Source organism: Budorcas taxicolor, unplaced genomic scaffold, assembly GCF_023091745.1.
Source record: "Budorcas taxicolor isolate Tak-1 unplaced genomic scaffold, Takin1.1 scaffold329, whole genome shotgun sequence".
NCBI lineage: Eukaryota > Metazoa > Chordata > Mammalia > Artiodactyla > Bovidae > Budorcas > Budorcas taxicolor.
In genome coordinates this window covers 93662-114920 of record NW_026292094.1, presented here as the reverse complement: position 1 = coordinate 114920, position 21259 = coordinate 93662, and the positions used below count along the sequence as shown (strand labels likewise).

General features: G+C 39.3%; 2 protein-coding genes across 3 annotated transcripts in view; both read right to left on the bottom strand.

Annotated features, from left to right (window-relative positions):
* Positions 1-409: 409 nt before the first annotated feature.
* LOC128071279 (ADP-ribosylation factor-like protein 6-interacting protein 1) lies at positions 410-7827 on the bottom strand. Of its 2 annotated transcripts, XM_052664169.1 has the most exons (6): positions 7719-7827; positions 5954-6087; positions 5377-5496; positions 2998-3115; positions 2329-2413; positions 410-1904 (listed from the first exon to the last, which is right to left on the bottom strand). In XM_052664169.1, exons 1-6 carry the CDS (start codon positions 7752-7754, stop codon positions 1786-1788), a joined length of 612 nt encoding a protein of 203 aa, XP_052520129.1. In that variant the 5' UTR covers positions 7755-7827; the 3' UTR covers positions 410-1785. The 2 variants fall into 2 exon arrangements, with proteins under 2 accessions (XP_052520129.1, XP_052520130.1); XM_052664170.1 differs by lacking the exon at positions 5377-5496.
* Positions 7828-10199: 2372 nt separating this feature from the next.
* LOC128071281 (serine/threonine-protein kinase SMG1) overlaps positions 10200-21259 on the bottom strand; it is a 99126-nt gene continuing 88066 nt past the window's right edge. The window contains exons 59-63 of the mRNA XM_052664171.1: positions 20291-20502; positions 20025-20131; positions 18818-18997; positions 18624-18730; positions 10200-14789 (exon numbers count right to left, since the gene is read on the bottom strand). Coding sequence (XP_052520131.1) covers positions 14712-14789; positions 18624-18730; positions 18818-18997; positions 20025-20131; positions 20291-20502 — 684 coding nt within the window. The 3' untranslated portion in view covers positions 10200-14711. The remainder of the gene's footprint in view (positions 14790-18623; positions 18731-18817; positions 18998-20024; positions 20132-20290; positions 20503-21259) is intronic.

The window sequence follows — 21259 nt, the reverse complement described above, 5'->3', positions numbered from 1 at the left end:
CCTTTTCCATCTAGGGTGCTGCCTGGACGTTTACTGAAAGAATTTAAACCTTTTAGTTCATTCTGTTCTTAAAGAGCACCTTGTGCAATACGCTTAGTTGCTAAATCATCTCCAACTCTTTGGGACCCCACGGACTGTAGCCCACCAGGCTCCTCTGTCCATGGGGCTTCCCAGGCAAGAATGGGTCACCATTTCCTCCTCCAAGGGATCTTCCCAACGCAGGGATGGCTTCTCCAGCATCTCCTGCATTTGCAGGCAGATTCTTTACCACTGTGCCTCCTGAGAAATCCAAAGAGCCCCTCACAGCGGTGGAATGGTCACCCAGGGTAGTTCATTAACAGGGTATGTAAATCCAATCATGGCAACACTGTATTGGTTAAGCTATAAAGAAAGGACACAAGGAGGGATTCCAGCTTTTTTATTTATTCCCCTTTTAACAAAGTAGAAGAAATAATACAGGATTAAAACTGCTAAAGTAGTTAATTGGTAGAACACACATACACACAAAAAATTTGGACAGGAAGACAAGCTTATATACAATGAGCAAACACACGTAAATTATGGTAGTTTGTAGGTTGTATACGAAACATTTTTTTAAAAAGTCAAACATGCTACATGGTGCCACTGTTTACAGCAATATTGAAGGGGAGAAAATAACACTAATTTAGGGACTGATATACCACAAGGTCCAGGTTTCACAGCATCAGTGCAATAAATTCACAAAACTATATTACAGCTAGTTAATCAGTTTAAGAATTGTTCCCAAATATGTCACATTTCCAGCCCTCAGAGGTCCATTCCTACAGATTTCAACTACTCCATCCATTGGGACCAAAAGCAGCCAGTGTTACCATAAAAGGAGACTCTTGAGACTTATCTGTAAAGGCTTATTCTGGTCTTAAAAAATTAGTAGGATAAGGCTATTTTCTACTGAAATGAATCTTGACTCAACACAGGAAGACTTCTGTCCTTTACTGGCTGGTCTTAGAGTGAAGATCATAGACATGACTCTTAACCTATTATGGACTTTAGTTCCAATTAACTGAAAATCTGAAATTTAAAGGTCCTAAATACCAACTTGTGTAAGCCTGCTACTAAAAAGCCTTTAAGGATGTACCAACTTCAAGTTTAAGTGCAAGGGAACAAGAGTTCTAAAAGTTCCTGTCAGATTCCCCATTTGGGAAGAAGGATCAATGTTTCCTAAAAACTGCTAAATTCTGCACAAGGGAGAAAACACATGCTAAGGCATGGGATTAGTTTCATCTTATTCCATAAGGCTGCTTCTCCCACACTATCAAAACAGAATGAGGAATGAATCTTAATTGGTCTCTTCATCAGAAGTGGTAAACTTCTGAAGCCAGTTTTTTTAGCAGACCATGGAAGCAGACGAGAGAATAAGCTTCCTGAAGCCACAGACCACTATCCTGTATCCAGCTAAAATAAAGATCAACTTGAACAGTTATCCCAAGTCACTGTTAACTGTACTAAAGGGTGAAGTTCACCACTATGTTATTTTAAAAGTAAGAGTTCAGTTAACCCTGGGTGACAAAAAAACAAGATGAGGAACTGAAGAAAGAGTTGTCCATATAAGGGCAGCTGCTAAAAACACACCCATGAAGACACTGGGCATAAAGCCTTGCTTAGCAAGTCAGAATTTGTACTAAGGGCAGAGTGAGGGACAGCAGAGAGCTACTTCTGTAACATTTTAGTATCCAAACAGCATAACAGACACTGTTCCCAAGGACAATGTATACTCCATTAATCACACTGAATAAAGCGAATGCTTTATTCATTTTTCTTTTCTTTTTGTTTGAGAAGCTTGTTTATCTCTCTTTTGGCCATTCCAATGTATTTCGAAATGATCCCATGTTGGTTCAGTCCAGGAAGCAAAAGTAAGAAAGTCACTTAAAGAAAAGAAAAAAAAAAGTTACAGACGCAGCAATTAACTTTCTAAAGACTACAACATTTTACAGAAGCTAGTTCCTCAGACTAAGACACACTCTAATGGGAAGAAGTAACATGATTTCCATTATTCCCGATGACATTTATCCCCAGAAGCATCTGCCCTCACACCTCCCAACCTCAGGTAACACACACGGCCTATTTTTACCTTGCGCACAATACTTTCCACCTTGGTTCTCAGTTCTTTGTCTTACTTCTCAGAAGACCACAAACTCATTGAAAACAAGGACCCAGCTTTTAGTCATCTTTCTATGTTCACACAGTTCCTTAATCACTGCCTGGAACTCAGTGAGCAGGAACATACGGTTTACTAAATTCCAGTTAAACTGGCTAGGACATGCCTGCAGCCCTTCCCCAGAGACTTACCTATCAGGTAGGTGAGAAGGAGGTTGTGGACTTGCTGTCCCACCCAAGCAACCGCAGCAAGAGAAATGATCATGGTCATGAAGTACTAATAATGAAAATAACGAGAACTTAGCAACTCCTCAGAACAGACGAAGAACTGAAACTTTTTAGGAGGGTGTTTCAAAGGTTGGAAAATAACTCAGTTTTTATTCTCATTTTTCTTTAAAAATATTTAGCATCTATATATTATATAAAACCTACAGAAAACTCCCTAGGTCTACTGTACAGAATTTAGATACATTCTCTCCTAAAATAACTAATTCTATATGTAAATTAAGTAGTTTAGAATATAATTACACTACTTCCGCAACTGATAACTTCACATAGTAACCTCAAGTGAAACTAAGAGAAAAGAGATGTTATCTTTTGTATTTATTTCAGTAAGTAAAAAGAACCAGAAAAAATTCATTCTACAATGAAAAATTAAATGCAAAGTGTAAATTTAACTTTCAGTATAACTGATACAGATAAATATTTATTAATGTACTCAGAGGAGTTAAACCAACACACAATGATAAACATCCAACTACAACTAGAGTAAAAAAGAAAGGCTTCAGACTATGATGAAGTAAAATCTGACACAATCTTAAAATGTTGCTCTACTTAAATAAGCCAAAACCAAACAAGTACCATTTTAGGCTTTTCTTCCTTTAGTGTAAAGAGGCGTTTCCACCAGCCCACAGCTCTGCGTCGAGTTTTTACTAGATTGCTGCAAATTTCATGGAATCTTTGCTGTTGCTCGGTGGTCCTAGAAAAAGAATTTTCTTCTTTACTATAGACAAATCTAAATATTAAACAGAAGTATACCATCCTCTCAAATTTCAAAAGATACTTTCCAAAGAAAATCTAAAGAATACAATGCACCATTATCTTATTTAAAAAAAAAAAAAGAGCACTTGAACCTTTACGACTCTTTTGGGAATTCCTTTTTGGTCCAGTGGATTAGGACTCCAAGCTCTAACTTCTGAGGGCCCAGGTGCAATCCCTGGTCAGGGAACTAAAATCCCACAGCTGTGCAGCATGGTCAAAAAGCAGACAAGACAGAAACAAAAAAAAACCCCCAAACTTCCTATATCATTTGGCAGATCCCAGTGAATCCTGAGTTGTGGCCACCAGAGTCCCACTATTTTGAGGAGGATGTGACATTTCTACCAACAGTAACTACTGGCATTCAAAGCACCTCAACTGGGCTTCATACATTTGATGCCAAGGCAGCGACAAACAGTTCAAATCCAATCACAAATCACAAACAAAACAGCAATAAGAATACAAAGATACTCCAAAAAAATCCATTTTCATTTATAATGTATTTTAGGTTCTGATTTTTTTTTAAATAATTGTCTTTGTACTGTGTTTGCTACACAGACATAATGACTGATATAAAAAGTAAGCCCTATGCTGGGGTGTGTTGCTTTCTCTCCGCTAGTCCTTGTCCTTGTAAATCTGCAGTGACAGATACAGTAGAAGGCCTTCTGCGGAGCCCTGGAACTTCTTATAAGCAGACATTCATATGCTGCCCACAGACTGTGGCTATGCGACAGTGTTCTTCCTTCTTCATAAAGGTCAAAAAACAAAACTGCGTCAGTGACAACGTACCAACTACCAAGAAACTTCATGTGTTTACTTCTGAAATATTTTCTCCAGGACTTAAGAATTAGCAGATAAGAATGTTATCTGGCTAATAAAATCAGGATATGAGGTTGAGTCTGTTAAACTGTTACACTGCATAGTCACAAACTTGCCCCCAGGGACTTCCTCGGTGGTCCAGTGGTTAAGACTCCGAGCTCCCAAATGCAGGGGGTCCAGGTTTGATCCCCCGTCAGCAAACTAGATCCCATACTCCGAGCTCCCAAATGCAGGGGGCCCAGGTTTGATCCCCGGTCAGCAAACTAGATCCCATATCCCACAACAAAGAGTGGGCACAGCCAAATAAATTAAAAATAAAGTTTAAAAATAAAAAACAAAAACAGAATTTGGCTCCCAAACAGCAGCATAATTCTTTATTGCACACGAAAAACAATTCAGAGGACATTTCCTAACACGAACTGTTCTGATATGATAGAAACATGTTCATACAAACAAACACGCTTACTTATCCCATAATGTAAGCAATTCCTACATTTAAAATTATTTTCACAGAATTATTTTTATCATTTTTTTTTAATCAGGAGAACAAAAAACTATAGGCACAAGTAGATTACTAATCAAATTAAAATAAACAACCAAGGGAGAAAAACAATCCCATTCCTCTATCTAGTTTTGTTCACTATTTGAATCAAAAGTGAGGAATCCAACATCCCAGAAGAAAGTTAAGCAATACTTTAATAGGATCCAAAGCCACTTAACCTTATCTTGGGAACCCACAAGTAACTCGTTCAAAGAATGGTATAAATGAAATAAACAACCCACTTCTGTATAAGCTTGAATCTATTCTTAAGCACTTTTGCTAACCATACTGCACTGTCTCAATGTCTTAGCCTGAAACACAAGATAAATCTTAAAAATCAAAATACTTCACAGCACCCAGAAGAGTGCACGTAACATAAAAGTAGACATTCAATAAACAGTTGCTAAATGAACAGGCAAAAAAAAAAAAAAACAACTATGTTTACTGTTTTGAATTATTCATAAGTTATTTATGAAATTAGTATTATCTTAAATATCAATGGTAAAAAATGTAAAGCTGACATACTACTTTTATGGAAAGCTCATTATGAGTTCTGCAATCACTGAAAAATGATTACCAAAAAAAGCCTCACTTCAATAAAAAGGTCTAGAAAGAAAAAAGTCAAAATAAATGCTAGAGTATAAAAGAACTATGGAGATATAACTACTGGAAATACACGATTTATATGTGAATCAGCTAAAAAATTCTTTACATCAAACAATAAGTCTAATCCCTAGCTCTTAATTAAGGCAGCTCTCTGTGTGTGATTACAGCACGCTAGTCACAGTTATCAGGTTCGTAACTTCTCAGAAATTTGAATGCCACATAATTATGCCACCTACCATTTATTGGAGCCAAAAATTCTAGGTGCTAGAATGGGAACAAGGTAGTCAGCCAAGCACAAAAACATAACAAAACAGGAAACACCAGATAGAACAGATGGATCTAGATAGTAGATAGTCCTGTTTAAAAAAAAAAAGTAACAAAGGTTAGAAAAATATGGTCTTTATTAGTGCTAGCTGAAGCTGTTTATTCAGTTAGTCCTCTGGTTCTCAAAAGATGTTATCTGCCCTTCCTATTCTCATTTTCTCACAAGTGGTTTTCCAGAAGTTTTGTGACATGATGACATCCCAGCCATAATGGTTAATTAACATAAACATCAAGAGGCAAAAGCCCTTTGGGGTCCTCAACACCTTCTAAGAGTGTAAACAGTCCTAAGTTTGAGCCACAGATTTATTTCACTGCACCGGTTACTGAGTTTACATAGTACTATGGATTCTGAAAACCAGGCAGGCGGCTCTAAGGAAAAGCATTTTTTTACAGATTTTAAAATTACAAGACTTCAGTCACTTCCATAAGTGAAACCTGAACCATTATCAGTAACAAGCATAATCTATTGTAATTTAATAGCTCACTTACAGAAACACCAAAGAAACCACACCCATGATGGCAGGTGGAAACCAGGCTCTTTCCCATCGGAGGATTTTATCTGCCATCAGCATCACTTCTCCCCATCCTTGCAGCTGCTCTTCCAGACTTGCAGTCTCTGCAGCCTACATATGAGCAACGTTTAAAGCAATCATTTTACTAACCTCAACATTTCTATGACTCCTAGAGATACCAAAGTCAGAAACCAATGGGGGGAAAATTATCATGTAACGGTCACTTTCCAAGCCCAAGCACTGGGGTTATGTAACATAATCCTTATAAGACCCCTTAAGATAGGGATAATCAGACCCATTTACAATTAAAGTGAGTTCAGAATGGTTATTTTCCCAAAGCCATGCACTGCTAGCTGCAGGCTTCCCTGGTGGCTCAGACGGTAAATCATCTGTCTACAATGCGGGAGACCTGGGTTCGATCCCTGGGTCGGGAAGATTCTCTGAAGAAGGAAATGGCAACCCATTCCAGCACTCTTGCCTAGAAAATCCCATGGATGCAGTAGCTTGGTGCAGGCTACTCCGTCCATGGGATCGCAAACAGTCGGACACGACTGAGCGACTTCACTTCACTATGCACTGCTAAGCGGCGCTGCTCCAAGTATAAAATAAGATCACTTGAAGTTTGCTCATTTCAGGTTGTTACAATCGATCTGTTCTTTGGTCATTTCATTGATTTAACCCCCTACTCCTGAATACATGAGGAAAGCCTCTCCCTGAACAGCATTCAATTTCCAAAATAGCTCTTGGTGTACTGGAATCATCTATATATTGGGATCACTTGCACAAGTAAGGAAAACTACTGTGCTTTCATCGAATTATAAGACTTATTAATATTAAGCCCAATATATCTCAATAAAATGCTCCTTACACTTATCAGGATGCTTTGATTAGATGTCAAATTTCTCTGCAAATCTGACAATCAGCTGCAAGCAGACTTCTCAGATGAGCTAAGCAGACTTCTCATATGAGCTAATGTGGCAAAAAACCTTTTAAGTTGATTTTGTTTTTGTTGTTTGGTTGGTTTTTTTCCTTGCATGTAAGCTAAGTTTCGGAGACAGCAATGGCACCCCATTCGGGCTGAGGTTATAATTGTCTGCCTTTGATACAAGCTCACTGCAGTTCCCTTCGACCCCTGCTTACTCTAAAATCGTCCTGTGACACCCCCTCCCAGACTTACAAGTTCCAGACAAACGCCAGGAACCTCCCATTGTCCTTCCAGCCGTGAGCTCGAAGCCTCCCTGCCGTTTTAAGCCGTGCCAGGCTCTAACAGAAACGCTCGGGAAGAGCCCTTTGACCCTCCACTCCTGCCCAAGCATTAGGGTAAAGGGCGAAGGGACATTCTGGTTAAGATCAAGGAAGGGGAGACACAGATACGGCTGGAGTCTGGGCCCCAAAAGCGCTCGACAGGCCCCTCGCGGCTCTCTGCCACTGACTGCAACCCAGACTGGTCACAGCCCCCTTCTCCAGCTTCCTCCTCTATTCGCAGTGAATGATCACGCGCCCTCCTCGCTCCATCGCGCACCTTCCCCAAGGGGGTGTTAGGAGACGCCACGACTAGTCACTGTCAAGCAGAGGTTAACCAAGAAGCCAAAAGGGCAAGCGTCATCGCCTACACCAGGGAAGGGAGAGGAGGGCCGGGCCCGCCGCGGGTGATAAGAACAAGGCCGCAGCTCAGTCCCACGGAGCACACCGAAGTCCGGAGGCTCCACTCGGTCCTCTGGCGACTAGTCACTGGGACTCACCAGCAGATTGGTGCTGCGATTATCTCCCTCCGCCATAGTTCTCGAGGTGTGCCGTCTCAGCGAGCACAGGACGAAACCAAAACAAATCCTCCACAGACTCCCTCGCCGCACCTCTAGCGCGAGGATACGCCCCGCAGCCCGGTTATATAGGCCGGCGGCCTATCCCGGCAGACCCTGCGAAGCTCGTTCCTCATTGGACAAGTCGAGATCAAGCTTGAACAGGTCGGACCAACCGCTGCCCAGCGCATGACTTGAAACCGAGGTCAAAGGAGAGAAACCTCGCCAGTGCCCCGGGGGCGGGGCCATGGGATGGCCAATCATCGCCCAGTAGGTGACAACGCCCCGCCCAGGCCTCTCCTAAGCGGTTCAACGGCCGCTCCCGGGGGCCTGGCCTGGCTTCAGTATTCCCAAGGCGGGCCGCCAGGTGGCTCTCGGACGATCTTCCAGTGGACTTCAAAGCAGCTAAGCATGCTCTCTGGAATTGAGTCGTTAAGGAAATATGCCAGGCAGTATCAGGCGGAGGGCAGGGATGGGCATGTGACAGTAACCTCCTTAAGGGGGCGGGCTGGGATCTTCTCCCAGATCCAGCGGGTGGCCCTGGGCCTGGCTGTGCCCCGAATTGGACCCACATTTCTTCTAATCCCTGCTCTGGCAGCCCTCGTCAGGCTATTGAGCAGTTTAGCCTAGATATGTGACTTGGAGACTCCTGCCCATCTCATGAGCTTTGTGGACAAGGGAAAAGGGCATAAATTCTAGGTTGTCTGTAATTTTTCCTCTCCTACTCATTAGGAATAAGGTCTTCGATGGAGGGGCGGGGGGCGGCAGAGGGGGTGTGGACATCTGGGCATAGTTTGAGAGCTTGTGAAAAATGCACTTTATAAAACTGGTTTATTTTCGTGGGTTCTTTGGGGGAAGTTCTTAATAGAACACCTCGCTTGAAACTGCATGTTCCCCGTCCAAAAAGGGGCTGGTTTTGACAGATCCTTTCATATAAGGAAAGATGTAAACCATCTTGCGTGGAATTCATTGCAATTTAAGAACTAGATGATCAATGTGAGACACATTTTCTCTCCAGGATTTCAAAATGCATTAACGTTTTCGTTACTCAACATAAAATAATGCCAAATGTTGACCTTTCAGATGTCTCTTTCAGAAAAACATGCCATAGCTTTCAACTTCCAGTCTTTTATCCTTTTGCAGCCGTCTATATTATGCCATCGTTTATTTTAAAAACGTTCCTTAAATAACTACCAGGTTCATAAAAAGTTCAGGGAAGGCATAAACAAATGTGAGCCAACACAGCTACAGACCACATGCTGCCCCTAAGAAAACTAGGGGGACAGAAGCATTGTGAATATCATTAAAAGTTATGAAATTTGCCATTGAACTTAGAAAAAAATTAAGTATCTGATCAGGTATAAACCCCGTGGGATGGAGTAGGGTGGGGGGCTTTGTAAGGGAAGGAGATTTTTCAATCAAATGCTGCTTTGGGAAATGTTGGGGAAAAAAAGTTTATGTAGGGAAAATGCAGCCAAGATATACCCCATTTGGGGAGACTTTATATAGTTATGAACTGTGAGGAGCAGGCCCTCCTCTACCTAGTCAAAAGAAAAAAGGTCCCAATCAGCAGCCACACAATTAGTGAATATATAGAGCGCTGCGTGCAAAATCTTGCTACAGGCACAGTAATATCCTCTTCCAAAGGAGAGGTGTGGGGTTATTAGACTTCAAAACCTGCCCTTTGTACTTTGGTAAATCAGTTTTTGTTACACAATGTGCCTGGTTTTCACCCAAGTTCTCTAAGTGCAACTTCAGAAGACTTCAACATCAGCCTGTGAAACTGAAGTAGGTGAAAAAAACTAAAGAAACTGACTTAAAAATAGCACAGTTCTCCACAGTCCCTTGTTACTCAAGGAACATGTTCCCAGACTTATTTACAACTTAACAGCCTAAGGCACTGAAATAAGGTCCTTAACTAAATTTCCAATTGCCCTAATTACTAAAAATCCCAGCCTGCCGTGGTGTAGCTTCCTTCAGAGTTTTGGGTTGGTTGGTTGTTTTTTTTTTGGGTACTACAAAGGCAGGATGTGAGCTTTTGAAGTGTATCAGATGACTGAACAGATCATCCTACAGAATCTGGCAGCAACAAATGTAATCTGATTTCCAGATATTCAAACAAGCTGGATATTGTTTTCCTTCAGAGCTTTTACACACCATACACCAGGGAATATATGTCAATAATAATCTACAGAAGTGTTTAAAGATATACAAAATGAAGCTTAATAAATTGTGACAATACTAAGAGCTTTGAAGTAAAATTTCCACTTCTATTCAAAAATATTAGAACATGTAAAATAAATTTTTTTAGAATCAACTTTTTAAACTTTTGGAGGTATTAATGCTTTAAAAAAGCTATCCATACCCCAAAATTAAGTTTTCTGGAAACTACTTCAACAAATTCAGAGCTTAAATGCTACGTCTTTTAAGACTTTATTTTCCGAAAAACAGGTATTTCATACAATCTTTGCCATGTTAATGCAAATATGCACAAAGTAGGCCATGTACTTTTGTTTTCCAAAAGATGCATTATGAGCATTTTCAGGAAGCTGGTGTGATTTATTCAACTTTTAATCTTAAATACAATCACAAAATTATATCCATCAGGAGGCATTACAACCTTTTGTACAGAGAAGCCACTTTATTTATACAATGTTACTAGAACAAGGAAGATTCAGTTCAACTCAATTTGCTCTTATATAATAAGGGTAAAGTAAATTAACAAGTGAAGTATGATGTTGCTGTTGACATTACAGGTGGAAATACAAGGAAAATTTAAACCTGAAAATAAAAGAACTTTAAACAGGAGCTGAAACTTGGACTGTCAAGGAAAAAAAAAAGCCTGTTTTGAAAGACATACATTCTGCAAGTCTGCATTTCAGAACATTCAGTTAAGTTTATCATCTTCCAAAGTCAGGCTAATTTTATGACATTTTTACAATAGCACAACAAACAGCTTTTTCCCTAGTAAGCCCAAATTCCCATGGAAAGCAAGAGGCTAAATGGTTCATGTTGTACAACTAACCACTGAACCTATAAAGCTTCTCTCAATACAGTTCATTGGCCCTTTTGTAAAAAAAGAGATGGTGATATTATTACCCAGGCCTTAAAAAAAGCAGGAAAAGTGCAACAAACCCTTCCGGGTTCATAATACAGTGGATTTCCTTCCTCAGTGTTTGGAAAATTTATAATGCTAGTTTTTCCCCATAGGAGGAATCTTTCTAATACAACCCAAATAGTGGGAAAAAAAATCTGCCTTCTTTAAGCAATCCTTTTATTAACATAGTCTACCTCCTAGAGTTAAGAGGGGAAAAGTCCTAGCTCTAAATTACTGGCATTTTACAAGCTCAAGATACAGAATGGAAGGGCATTGGTTTTCATATGTATCTGGTTTTATGTAAAACAAAGGTACTTCAATGTGCTAACAGAAAAACATTCATTGATTTTTTTTTTAATGTATATGAACAGAAGCTAACAAGCTAATTGTAGGCGTCTTCTTTAATATGAAAAGAACTGGGAGAAAAGAAGAACCAGCTCCTTTGATTTTAGTACTGCCAAAACAAGTAAGCCCCCAGAGTAATTACAAATATGTAGAGGAAAATAGGCCAGGAAGACTTTTCAATTCAAAGTACTGCCTATATCACAACAGATTTAAAAGGACCTAAGATTGCACATCAACTCTAATATTTGGCTGTACTTGCATTGCCCTGCTTGGAATTTTTTAATGGCTCTTTCCTTGAATTTCACACATCAGAACAACCACAATTAAAAACAAAAACAATGCAGATAACACCAAACGGACATTAAGAACACGACATACAACAGATATTAGAGGCAAGTGTTAAGGGCAGAAGTGATGGAAGTTTTTCTTTGTATTACAAACCCTCAACCCTGAACCTGGGGTGTGGGCTCTAAAAGAGCAATTTAGGGGAGCAGATCAAGAGCTTATCAGTTCTCACACAGAAACCTCACATATCTCAAACAACTCACAAGTGTCAGACACAAAAGAATCATCATCTAGCAAACTATGTGAAGAACTCATGACCAGAAATAATGAGATACTGCAAGACACACCAAAGAAACAGAGTAAAAGAGAAATACAGACAGCTCCATAGACTACTAAGCCTCCACAGCTTTATAGAGAAATCAACTAAAATTCAGGCAATTCTAGAAAATTAAAGACAGCAAAACACTTATGATAAACTTCAATTTCCAAGGGTACCTCAAATTGTAGAAGTTGTAAGTTATTCTGTACCCCCTGAATCTTAAGGGTGGGGGGAGCACAAGAGAGTGAGTGCAGAAGTCGGGTGGGGAGGAAGAGGAGGAGGAAGGTGGGAGAGGGGATGGGGGACAGGAGAAGGGAGGGAGGAGCAGACCCCTGGTTTGCCACAGGTATTTCTGGACTATCAAAAATGCATGACTTGATAACCATAGCACTCTGAACTTCACATTTTAAAAGATAATCACCAAAATACAGACCTGTCTTCTGAATCTGCTGTATGACCAAAGCCTTTTACTGCTGATTAAATCTCTTAACTGTTGAGTTCCCTTATAACAGTTCAAAATGACAAGGCTACTTGTCAAATGACTTCCCCAGAAGCAGCCAGAGAGTACAGACTGAGGTCTTATTGTCCAGAATGCAGCAAAAAGCAAGCTTTGAAGTCATCAATCACTCATATCTGCCCTACCACCAAACATGTAGATGTCACACTATTCTCTGAGGGATCATTTTAAAATAAAAGTGATGGATAATTTAGCAGAGGCACATGTTTTTTATGTAAAGCTGTTTTGTTTTCACTAGGATAAGGTGCCAGGTACCTCTGAAGCCTGAAATTCACAGGCAATAAAATTCACCTATTTCATTTTTCTTCTTTACCAAAGAAGCAATTTCTGATTACTGTCTATAAGGACAAACTAGTGTCAACTGTTTTTATCACTGTAATAAAAGTTTTTCCTTGTGACAAAGAATGTTGTTAAGAGACTAATCTTGAAACAGTAGAGGTAATCAAGTGATGAGTGCAACAGCCTCTAGGAAATAAAGCAGTGTGCAAAACACAATATGGCATTATTATTCCGATAGGTTGTTTTGATTGTGAAAATAAGGTTCAAAATTAATGAAGAAAATAAAATTTGATGCACTAGTTTCCTTAACTTGCCATTAGACACATGGGTATTCAAAAATATCACCTTTCTTTTAATACCTGTCAAAGTATTAAAAGAGCACTGATACTGAAATGCATTCTCCCATGAGTATTTAAAGATTACAGATTAATATGGCAATCAGAATACAGGAAAGGCCAGAACTATGTGAAATTTTTCCTTAATTCCTTTCAAGTTTGTCTGTGAAGACTAGCAACTCGAAAGTGATCAAAGCCCTAATCTCTAAATTGCAGGGAAAATGTACTCGATCAAGATTTTAATCCTCTTCTACTCTGTGTTGATACGTGATTTTAGGAATCCTATTCTAGTCTGGATTTTTATTTTGGATCAACAGTTGAGCTTACACAGTCAGTACTGAAATGCAATGCTAAATTTAAGGAAATCTTGATCATGAATTCACTACTGAACTATGAAAATGTGCAAAAATTAAAAGTACTTCACACACTAATAATGGAACTTAATAAAAGATGTTGGTGGTTCTTACTTTTTGCTGATGTTTCATGTGTATGTCCTAAAAGGCCAGGTAAACTAAAGCACTTTTAATTTACACCTTGTAAATTGTAAATTAAAAGTATCAAATGAGAAAACTGAATTAAAAAAAAACATTTCACTCTACCTCCACCAGAACATCACTTTATTGTTAATCTGTCACCAACAATGTAAAACTCTTAATAGGTACTCTATCCTGGTTTTTAAAAAGGTAAAACATTACATTGGATTAGCTACTTTCTATGAAGAAACTACAGCAATCACAGAAGAGGGAAAATTTGAATGACTTCCCAAAAATGTACACTATAAGCAAAGGGGAGTGTACATTAAATCAAATGTCTGTTAGATTCATTACTTTTGAATGCACAGTGACAATTCTGGAAACTGTACATGATAGAATCACAGAAATGACTTAAATAACCAGAATTACATTTTGTATGTGATCATCAGACCTTTAAACTGTCCTTGCATTTTCCATGTTATCAGTGGTTTTGGAAAATTTTCTGTTTATCACTCCAAATATAAGTTAACAGCATCGAGATGAAGTATATGAAATATAAGGATTGAAATAAAAGTGAATGCGAAAGATGGCTAATCTACTAGATCAGGTAAAGGGGGAAATGGGCAGATGGAGGGGGATGGGGAGGACGACGATGGGGTGGGTTTTTTCCCTTCATTTCAGAAGTAAGTTCTTCCAATGTAGTGTATCTGTTACATAGCTCTCCTTCTTCAGTCCATTTCTGAAATTCATCTCATAGCCTTTTTTTGTACTTACTGGTCAACCCGACCAGTACTGTTGCTAAGCAACAAGTGTTATGCAAGAATCTGAATGCATCAAATCTTCCTTGGCTGTGATTTCTTCGCGGCCCCAGTTTCCTCTGTTTCTGAGCGGGGTTTTTTTTCCTGGATTGTACACACGGGGTCAGGTGGAATGGAGTTCCAAATCACTGTGCTCCGCGGCATCCCGATCTCTTTCTGCAGCTAACCTCCTGACACGTCTGCAGCTGTTCTGTGGCAGAAAGACAATCTCCGTGTTCAGGCGGTGAGCTTGCTTGCTTTCTTTCACCCTTGACCTTGGGGTTGCAGGCCATGGTGTTGGGCGTATCCCTGAGTGCAGCTGTCCTGCAGGATTCACTTCCCTAGCGCACCGAGATTTCCTAGGTTTCCTCAGAGTATGCCCCCAGTTGCATCACCACCGACTGTGGTGTGGCTTTGGATGCCTGAGGCTGAGTTGATTCTGGTGGATGTCTGACCTCGCTTAACCAGACTCATCTACTGTCTTGCCATTCATACCCAGGCTGTCCAACCTTCATACAGCTGAGCCAAGTTATCTAGATTAGTTGCTTCCTTAATGACATAGTCAACCTGTAAAAATGGGCAAGATAGAATTTAAAGCCATTTAAAACTTGAAAGAGCATGATTCATATCTGAGTTACATGAACTGTTTAAGTTTCTAATCACCCAAATTAATTACCCAAAGATGTGCAGTTGTCATGGTGCGAAGAAGTTAAATAATCTGAGCTTCCCTCCTAATTCTGTAACTTACAAATGTGTGTCTTGGGAAAGTCACAATCCCCTTTGAGCCTTACAAATCCTTAGATGGAGAGAGAGTGCCACTGACCTCACAGGTGTTCCTGGGATTAAACATGTGAATTCACTGGACAAATGCTTAGGTGAACTGAAAAGTGCCCAGAAGATTCTGGAACACAGTTTGATACTCAGTTTGAAACATCTCCTGATTCTGACTCAGCTAAATATTCTTTTATAGTAAGAGATATGATCATTTCTCTATCCAGAGCATCCATCAGGGTCCAATTATATAGTAAATGCTCACTATATGGCTGCTGAATTATAACCTACAACAGTTCTTTGTGTGCAAAGAACTCTACTTACCCTACTCCTGTGAACCACTTAACATTTTTTTATATAAAACTTAACTATCAGAATAGAAAGCACAATAGCTAAGCATCCTTCAAAAAAAAAAAAAAAAAAACGGGACAGAGACCTAAGATGCAGTCATGAAAGCACACAACCCATTAACCTACCAGAAAATTTCTGAAGCAAAGATACCTCTAGACCCAGAACACTGTCCAGGGTTTTTGACAAATTTGACACACCCTCTCTAAAGAATGACTCTTAACCAAGAAGAGCTTAAGCTCAGATCCAGTACAGAGATCTAACAGTTTAAAATTAAAAAAAAAAAATGTCTTGCTGATGTGAATTGTGAATGCCAAGCCATTAGAAAATAGGGTATTCACAAGTCTCAGATTTTTACCCTACCCCACAGAAGAAAAGGCAAATGTGTAATGGAGAACTCAGGAGAACATTACCCTTGACTAAGTGCTCTACTTTAATAACAAAGATGGCACAGACAGACACACATTCAATGATGTAAAATTCTAAGAAGACATCACTGGCAAAGTACTCTTGCCAAAAATGCTATGATATAAAGAAAATATCAGACAAATATAAACTGAGGCACATTCTGCAAACCAAGTGGTCTGGACACATCAAAAATTTAAATATCATAAAAGAAAAGGCTCAGGAACTGTTCTAGACATTAAAAGGAAATTAAAACAGGAACAAGTATATAAACTTCAGGATAAGCTTTGACTGAATTCTGTATGGGTGGGGGTGGCTAAGTAAAAAAGGATATCTGAAGATATCTAGAGAAACCTAAACATGGACTCAATGGTGGAGAGCAGTCAACGTTAACACCAGTGTTAAGTTTTCTGAAGTTGATAATTTTACAATTGTATCCTAGCTATATATCAAAGCCTTCTTCAGCGATCAATGCAAAGAAATCGAGGAAAACAACAGAATGGGAAAGACTAGAGATCTCTTCAAGAAAATTAGAGATACCAAGGGAACATTTCACGCAAAGATGGGCTCGAGAAAGGACAGAAATGGTATGGACCTAACAGAAGCAGAAGATATTAAGAAGAGGTGGCAAGAATACACAGAAGAACTGTACAAAAAAGATCTTCACGACCCAGATAATCATGATGATGTGATCACTAATCTAGAGCCAGACATCCTGGAATGTGAAGTCAAGTGGGCCTTAGAAAGCATCACTACAAACAAAGCTAGTGGAGGTGATGGAATTCCAGTTGAGTTATTCCAAATCCTGAAAGATGATGCTGTGAAAGTGCTGCACTCAATATGCCAGCAAATTTGGAACACTCAGCAGTGGCCACAAGACTGGAAAAGGTCAGTTTTCATTCTAATTCCAAAGACAGGCAATGCAAAAGAATGCTCAAACTACCGCACAATTGCACTCATCTCACACGCTAGTAAAGTAATGCTCAAAATTCTCCAAGCCAGGCTTCAGCAATACGTGCACCGTGAACTTCCTGATGTTCAAGCTGGTTTTAGAAAAGGGAGAGGAACCAGAGATCAAATTGCCAACATCCACTGGATCATGGAAAAAGCAAGACAGTTCCAGAAAAACACCTATTTCTGCTTTATGGACTATGCCAAAGCCTTTGACTGTGTGGATCACAATAAACTGTGGAAAATTCTGAAAGAGATGGGAATACCAGACCACCTAACCTGCCTCTTGAGAAATCTGTATGCAGGTCAGGAAGCAAAAGTTAGAACTGGACATGGAACAACAGACTGGTTCCAAATAGGAAAAGGAGTACGTCAAGGCTGTATGTTGTCACCCTGTTTATTTAACTTCTATGCAGAGTACATCATGAGAAATGCTGGGCTGGAAGAAACACAAGCTGGAATCAAGATTGCCAGGAGAAATATCAATAACCTCAGATATACAGATGACGCCCCCCTTATGGCAGAAAGTGAAGAGGTACTAAAAAGCCTCTTGATGAAAGTGAAAGAGGAGACTGAAAAAGTTGGCTTAAAGCTCAACATTCAGAAAACGAAGATCATGGCATCCGGTCCCATCACTTCATGGGAAATAGATGGAGAAACAGTGGAAACAGTGTCAGACTTTATTTTGGGGGGCTCCAAAATCACTGCAGATGGTGACTGCAGCCATGAAATTAAAAGACACTTACTCCTTGGAAGAAAAGTTATGACCAACCTAGATAGCATATTGGAAAGCAGAGACATTACTTTACCAACGAAGGTCCGTCTAGTCAAGGCTATGGTTTTTCCTGTGGTCATGTATGGATGTGAGAGTTGGACTGTGAAGAAGGCTGAGCGCCGAAGAATTGATGCTTTTGAAGTGTGGTCTTGGAGAAGACTCTTGAGAGTCCCTTGGACTGCAAGGAGATTCAACCAGTCCATTCTGAAGGAGATCAGCCCTGGGTGTTCTTTGGAAGGAATGATGCTAAAGCTGAAACTCCAGTACTTTGGCCACCTCATGCGAAGACTTGACTCACTGGAAAAGACTCTGATGCTGGGAAGGATTGGGGGCAGGAGGAGAAAGGGACAACAGAGGATGAGATGGCTAGATGGCATCACAGACTCGATGGATGTGAGTCTGAGTGCACTCCGGGAGATGGTGATGAACAGGGAGGCCTGGCGTGCTGCTATATTCATGGGGTCGCAAAGAGTAGGACGCAACTGAGCGACTGAACTGAACTGAACCATATATCATAGCTATATATTATTACAATGTTTTGTTTGGGAGACAAAGTACTTAGGCAAGAAGTGTTACACAGGAAGATTAGGCAAATAGAAGAATATTAATAACTGATTTGCCAATTCTAGGCAAGGAATATATAATACATGAGCATTCCTATAACATTTCTGAAGGTTTGAAACTTTTCAAAATAAACAGCTGTGGGCAAAAGAATTCATTCCTGAATTTATATGTACAATTTTAATAATATTAATGATAAAATTTCAGAGTAATAACTTCAGACCAACTGACACCCAGGAACACATTACAGATTACTTATTTATAGGTATTATTGTCACCCTCATATCATTAGAAACCTTCACATAGCTCTCTCTAACACACAAACTAGCAGTCTTCTGTTGGAAGAGAAAGGGTCAAGCAACACCTCAAATTTTGGTTAAAAGAGGACTGGGTTGAAAGGAAAGTGTTAACAGGCTAGAGTGAGAGTTGACAATCTAGGAGCTGTGTTATTCAAAATCTTCTGAGGCCTGAAAATAGATTTAAATTAGTTATTTCTCGATATGCCACCAAAGATGTGGATGAGGGAATCTTTAAACCTATACTGCTTCAGCAGCATTAAAACATGTAGCTCAAGTTTAAAAGATGGTTACCTGTTCAGCAACTGACATCCTCCTATTCGGATCAACATCTCGGCCCTCTAGCTTGGCTTTCACTCTCTTCCACACGCTCACTGCATACGAGTTTCTCTCCTGCACAGCTATGAAGCAATGGAGACATGTATAAGTCAAGCCACCACTCTGTATTAATGTTTAATATTTAAGGTGTCCTTATTTTAACTAATTACCTTTTCCAGTCTTAGGGTCTCTGACGGCCTTTTTAGGACTACAAGCAACACTCTTGCCAGCTCCCGGAACGGTGCTTGGTGGAGTATCTGCTGATGTAGCTAGATTTTTCTGAATCAGCTTTCTAGCATTCTGTGACATGACATCAGGCTGAGTCTTCTGGCCAGTGTTGCTTCGCACTGCTACAGAGAGAAAGTTGGTAGCTCAATGTACACGTAAACAGAAAACAGGTGAGCAGGGCAGTTCTGTTTCAATCATCAACTGCAAATGGACAACCCTAATACTAGATGTGATACTACACAGAATGATACAATTCAATTTGTATACGTGTGCGCATGCACACAGAGAAGTCAACAAATACACAGTGGTTTTATCTCTAGTTGGACTGGAACTACAGTTGTTTCTATTAATTAATTTTCCATATCTCCCTAACAGACATATATTTTATAATCGACAATAGTTGAACACAGAGTATTTCTACTCTCTAATCTCTAGCATAAATACTTTTAAAATTAAGGCAAAATTTGTTCAGTCTGAAATATGACAAGAAATTAGGGAAACCCTTTATATACTTGAACAATTAATTTCCTATGGGAGTATAGTTGATTTACAATGTTGCGTTAGTTTCTGCTATACAGCAAAGTGAATCAGTCTTTTTTAGGTTCTATTCCCATATAGGTCATTACACAGTACTGAACAGAAGTCCCTGTGCTATACAGTAGGTTCTTATTGTCTATTTTATGTATAGCAATGTGTATATGTCAACCCCAATTTCCCAGTTTACCCCCTGCTTAGTAACTATAAGTTTGTTTTTTTACATCTGTGATATAATTTCTGTTTTTGTAAATATGTTTATTAGGGAAAACCTTTAAAAAGATGATGACTATAAACATGTCTGTTGTTTATTTTCTAAGTCCTGTCTGACTCTCTTGTGACTCCACAGTCTAAAGCCTGTCAGAGGCCTCTGTCCATGGGATTTCTCAGGCTAGAATACTGGAGTGCACTTCCATTCCCTTCTCCAAGGGATTTTCCTGACCCAGGGATAGAAACCATGTCTCCTGCTTCTCCTGCATTGGCAGGTGGATTCTTTACTGCCTGAGCCAACAGGGAAGCCCAATAAACATATTAGACACACTTTAACGTCTTAGCATCTATGTGTAGATTATTAACAGGTCAAGATACAGGCTTTTCTGAATAGAGGAGTCTTACCTGCAGCAAAGGATGGTTGATAAGTAGCAGACGATGTTGGACTCGAACATTCATTTGTTGCATCGGTGACTAAGGGTGATGCAAAACTCACTAAATTATTATAGACACTGAAATACAAAATAAAATGATTCATTTATGAAACGCTTCAGCAAACAGCTACTTGTAAGTATGAACAAAACTGAAAAAAATATTAAATTAAATAAACAAAACTTACTTTACCAGATGTTTTGCTTACATTTTAAATTCAGGCCTGAAGGGATTCTTACCTCTGGCTTTGCATTTTCAGTTCTTTCAAGGTGGGAGTTATTTCCTGGAGCATTTCAACATGTTCTTGACTTCGAACCTGACCCATGGCTTGGACTAATGTAAACAGCACTGTCTGAATGTTGTCTTGCCATGATTTATATTCACCCAAGAACTGCCTAACACTGTTCTCATAGGGAACATCTTCACCATCTGCCAGAGCAGCTTCTTCATCCTAGAATCAATATGTTAATGATTACAAAAAATGGTATTTAATATTACTCTTCAGACAGTCACCTTTTGGATAACAGGTAATAAGTGGCTTTTTAATATCAATGTATTTAATCTGCTTATTACAATTTATTAATAACTTCTTTTCAATAGGAATCTTGTTTCCAGCACAAATAAAAACTCCCAACTAAAAAGAAATCCAGGGACTTCCCTGGCAGTCCAGTGGTTAGGACTCCATGCTTCCTGCAGGGGGGGCACGGGTTTGATCCCTGGTTGAGGTCCCACAAGCCACATGATGCAACCAAAAACAAAAAAATTCAAGAAGTAAGTGATCTACTGTTTTGTGATAATAAAGCCTTTTCTGAGGACTGTTTCCTTACTATCTAGATTCTATACAATATTGGAGAGAAGAGGTAATATTTCATTTATTTTGGAAGCAAACTATATGATTTGAGTTGGGAGGCAGAACAGAGAATTTAGAGATCTAAATACTCTGTGAGACTAAGTTCAAGTTTCAGCTCTTCTATAAATTGTGTGGCTTTGTATAAATCAGTTTCTCTAAGCCCCAATTTCTCTGTATACAGAATGAGAATACTATTTACTACCTGCTTAAAAAAAAAAAAACCAGTTGACAGTTGATGAAAACACAAATAAACTCAGTGACAAACTAGAAATAGGACCTTGGAGAAATTAGTTTTTTTTCCTCATAAATAAAACTCTTTTGTAATTTTATAAAAGGGGGGAGTAATTATGTGTCAATG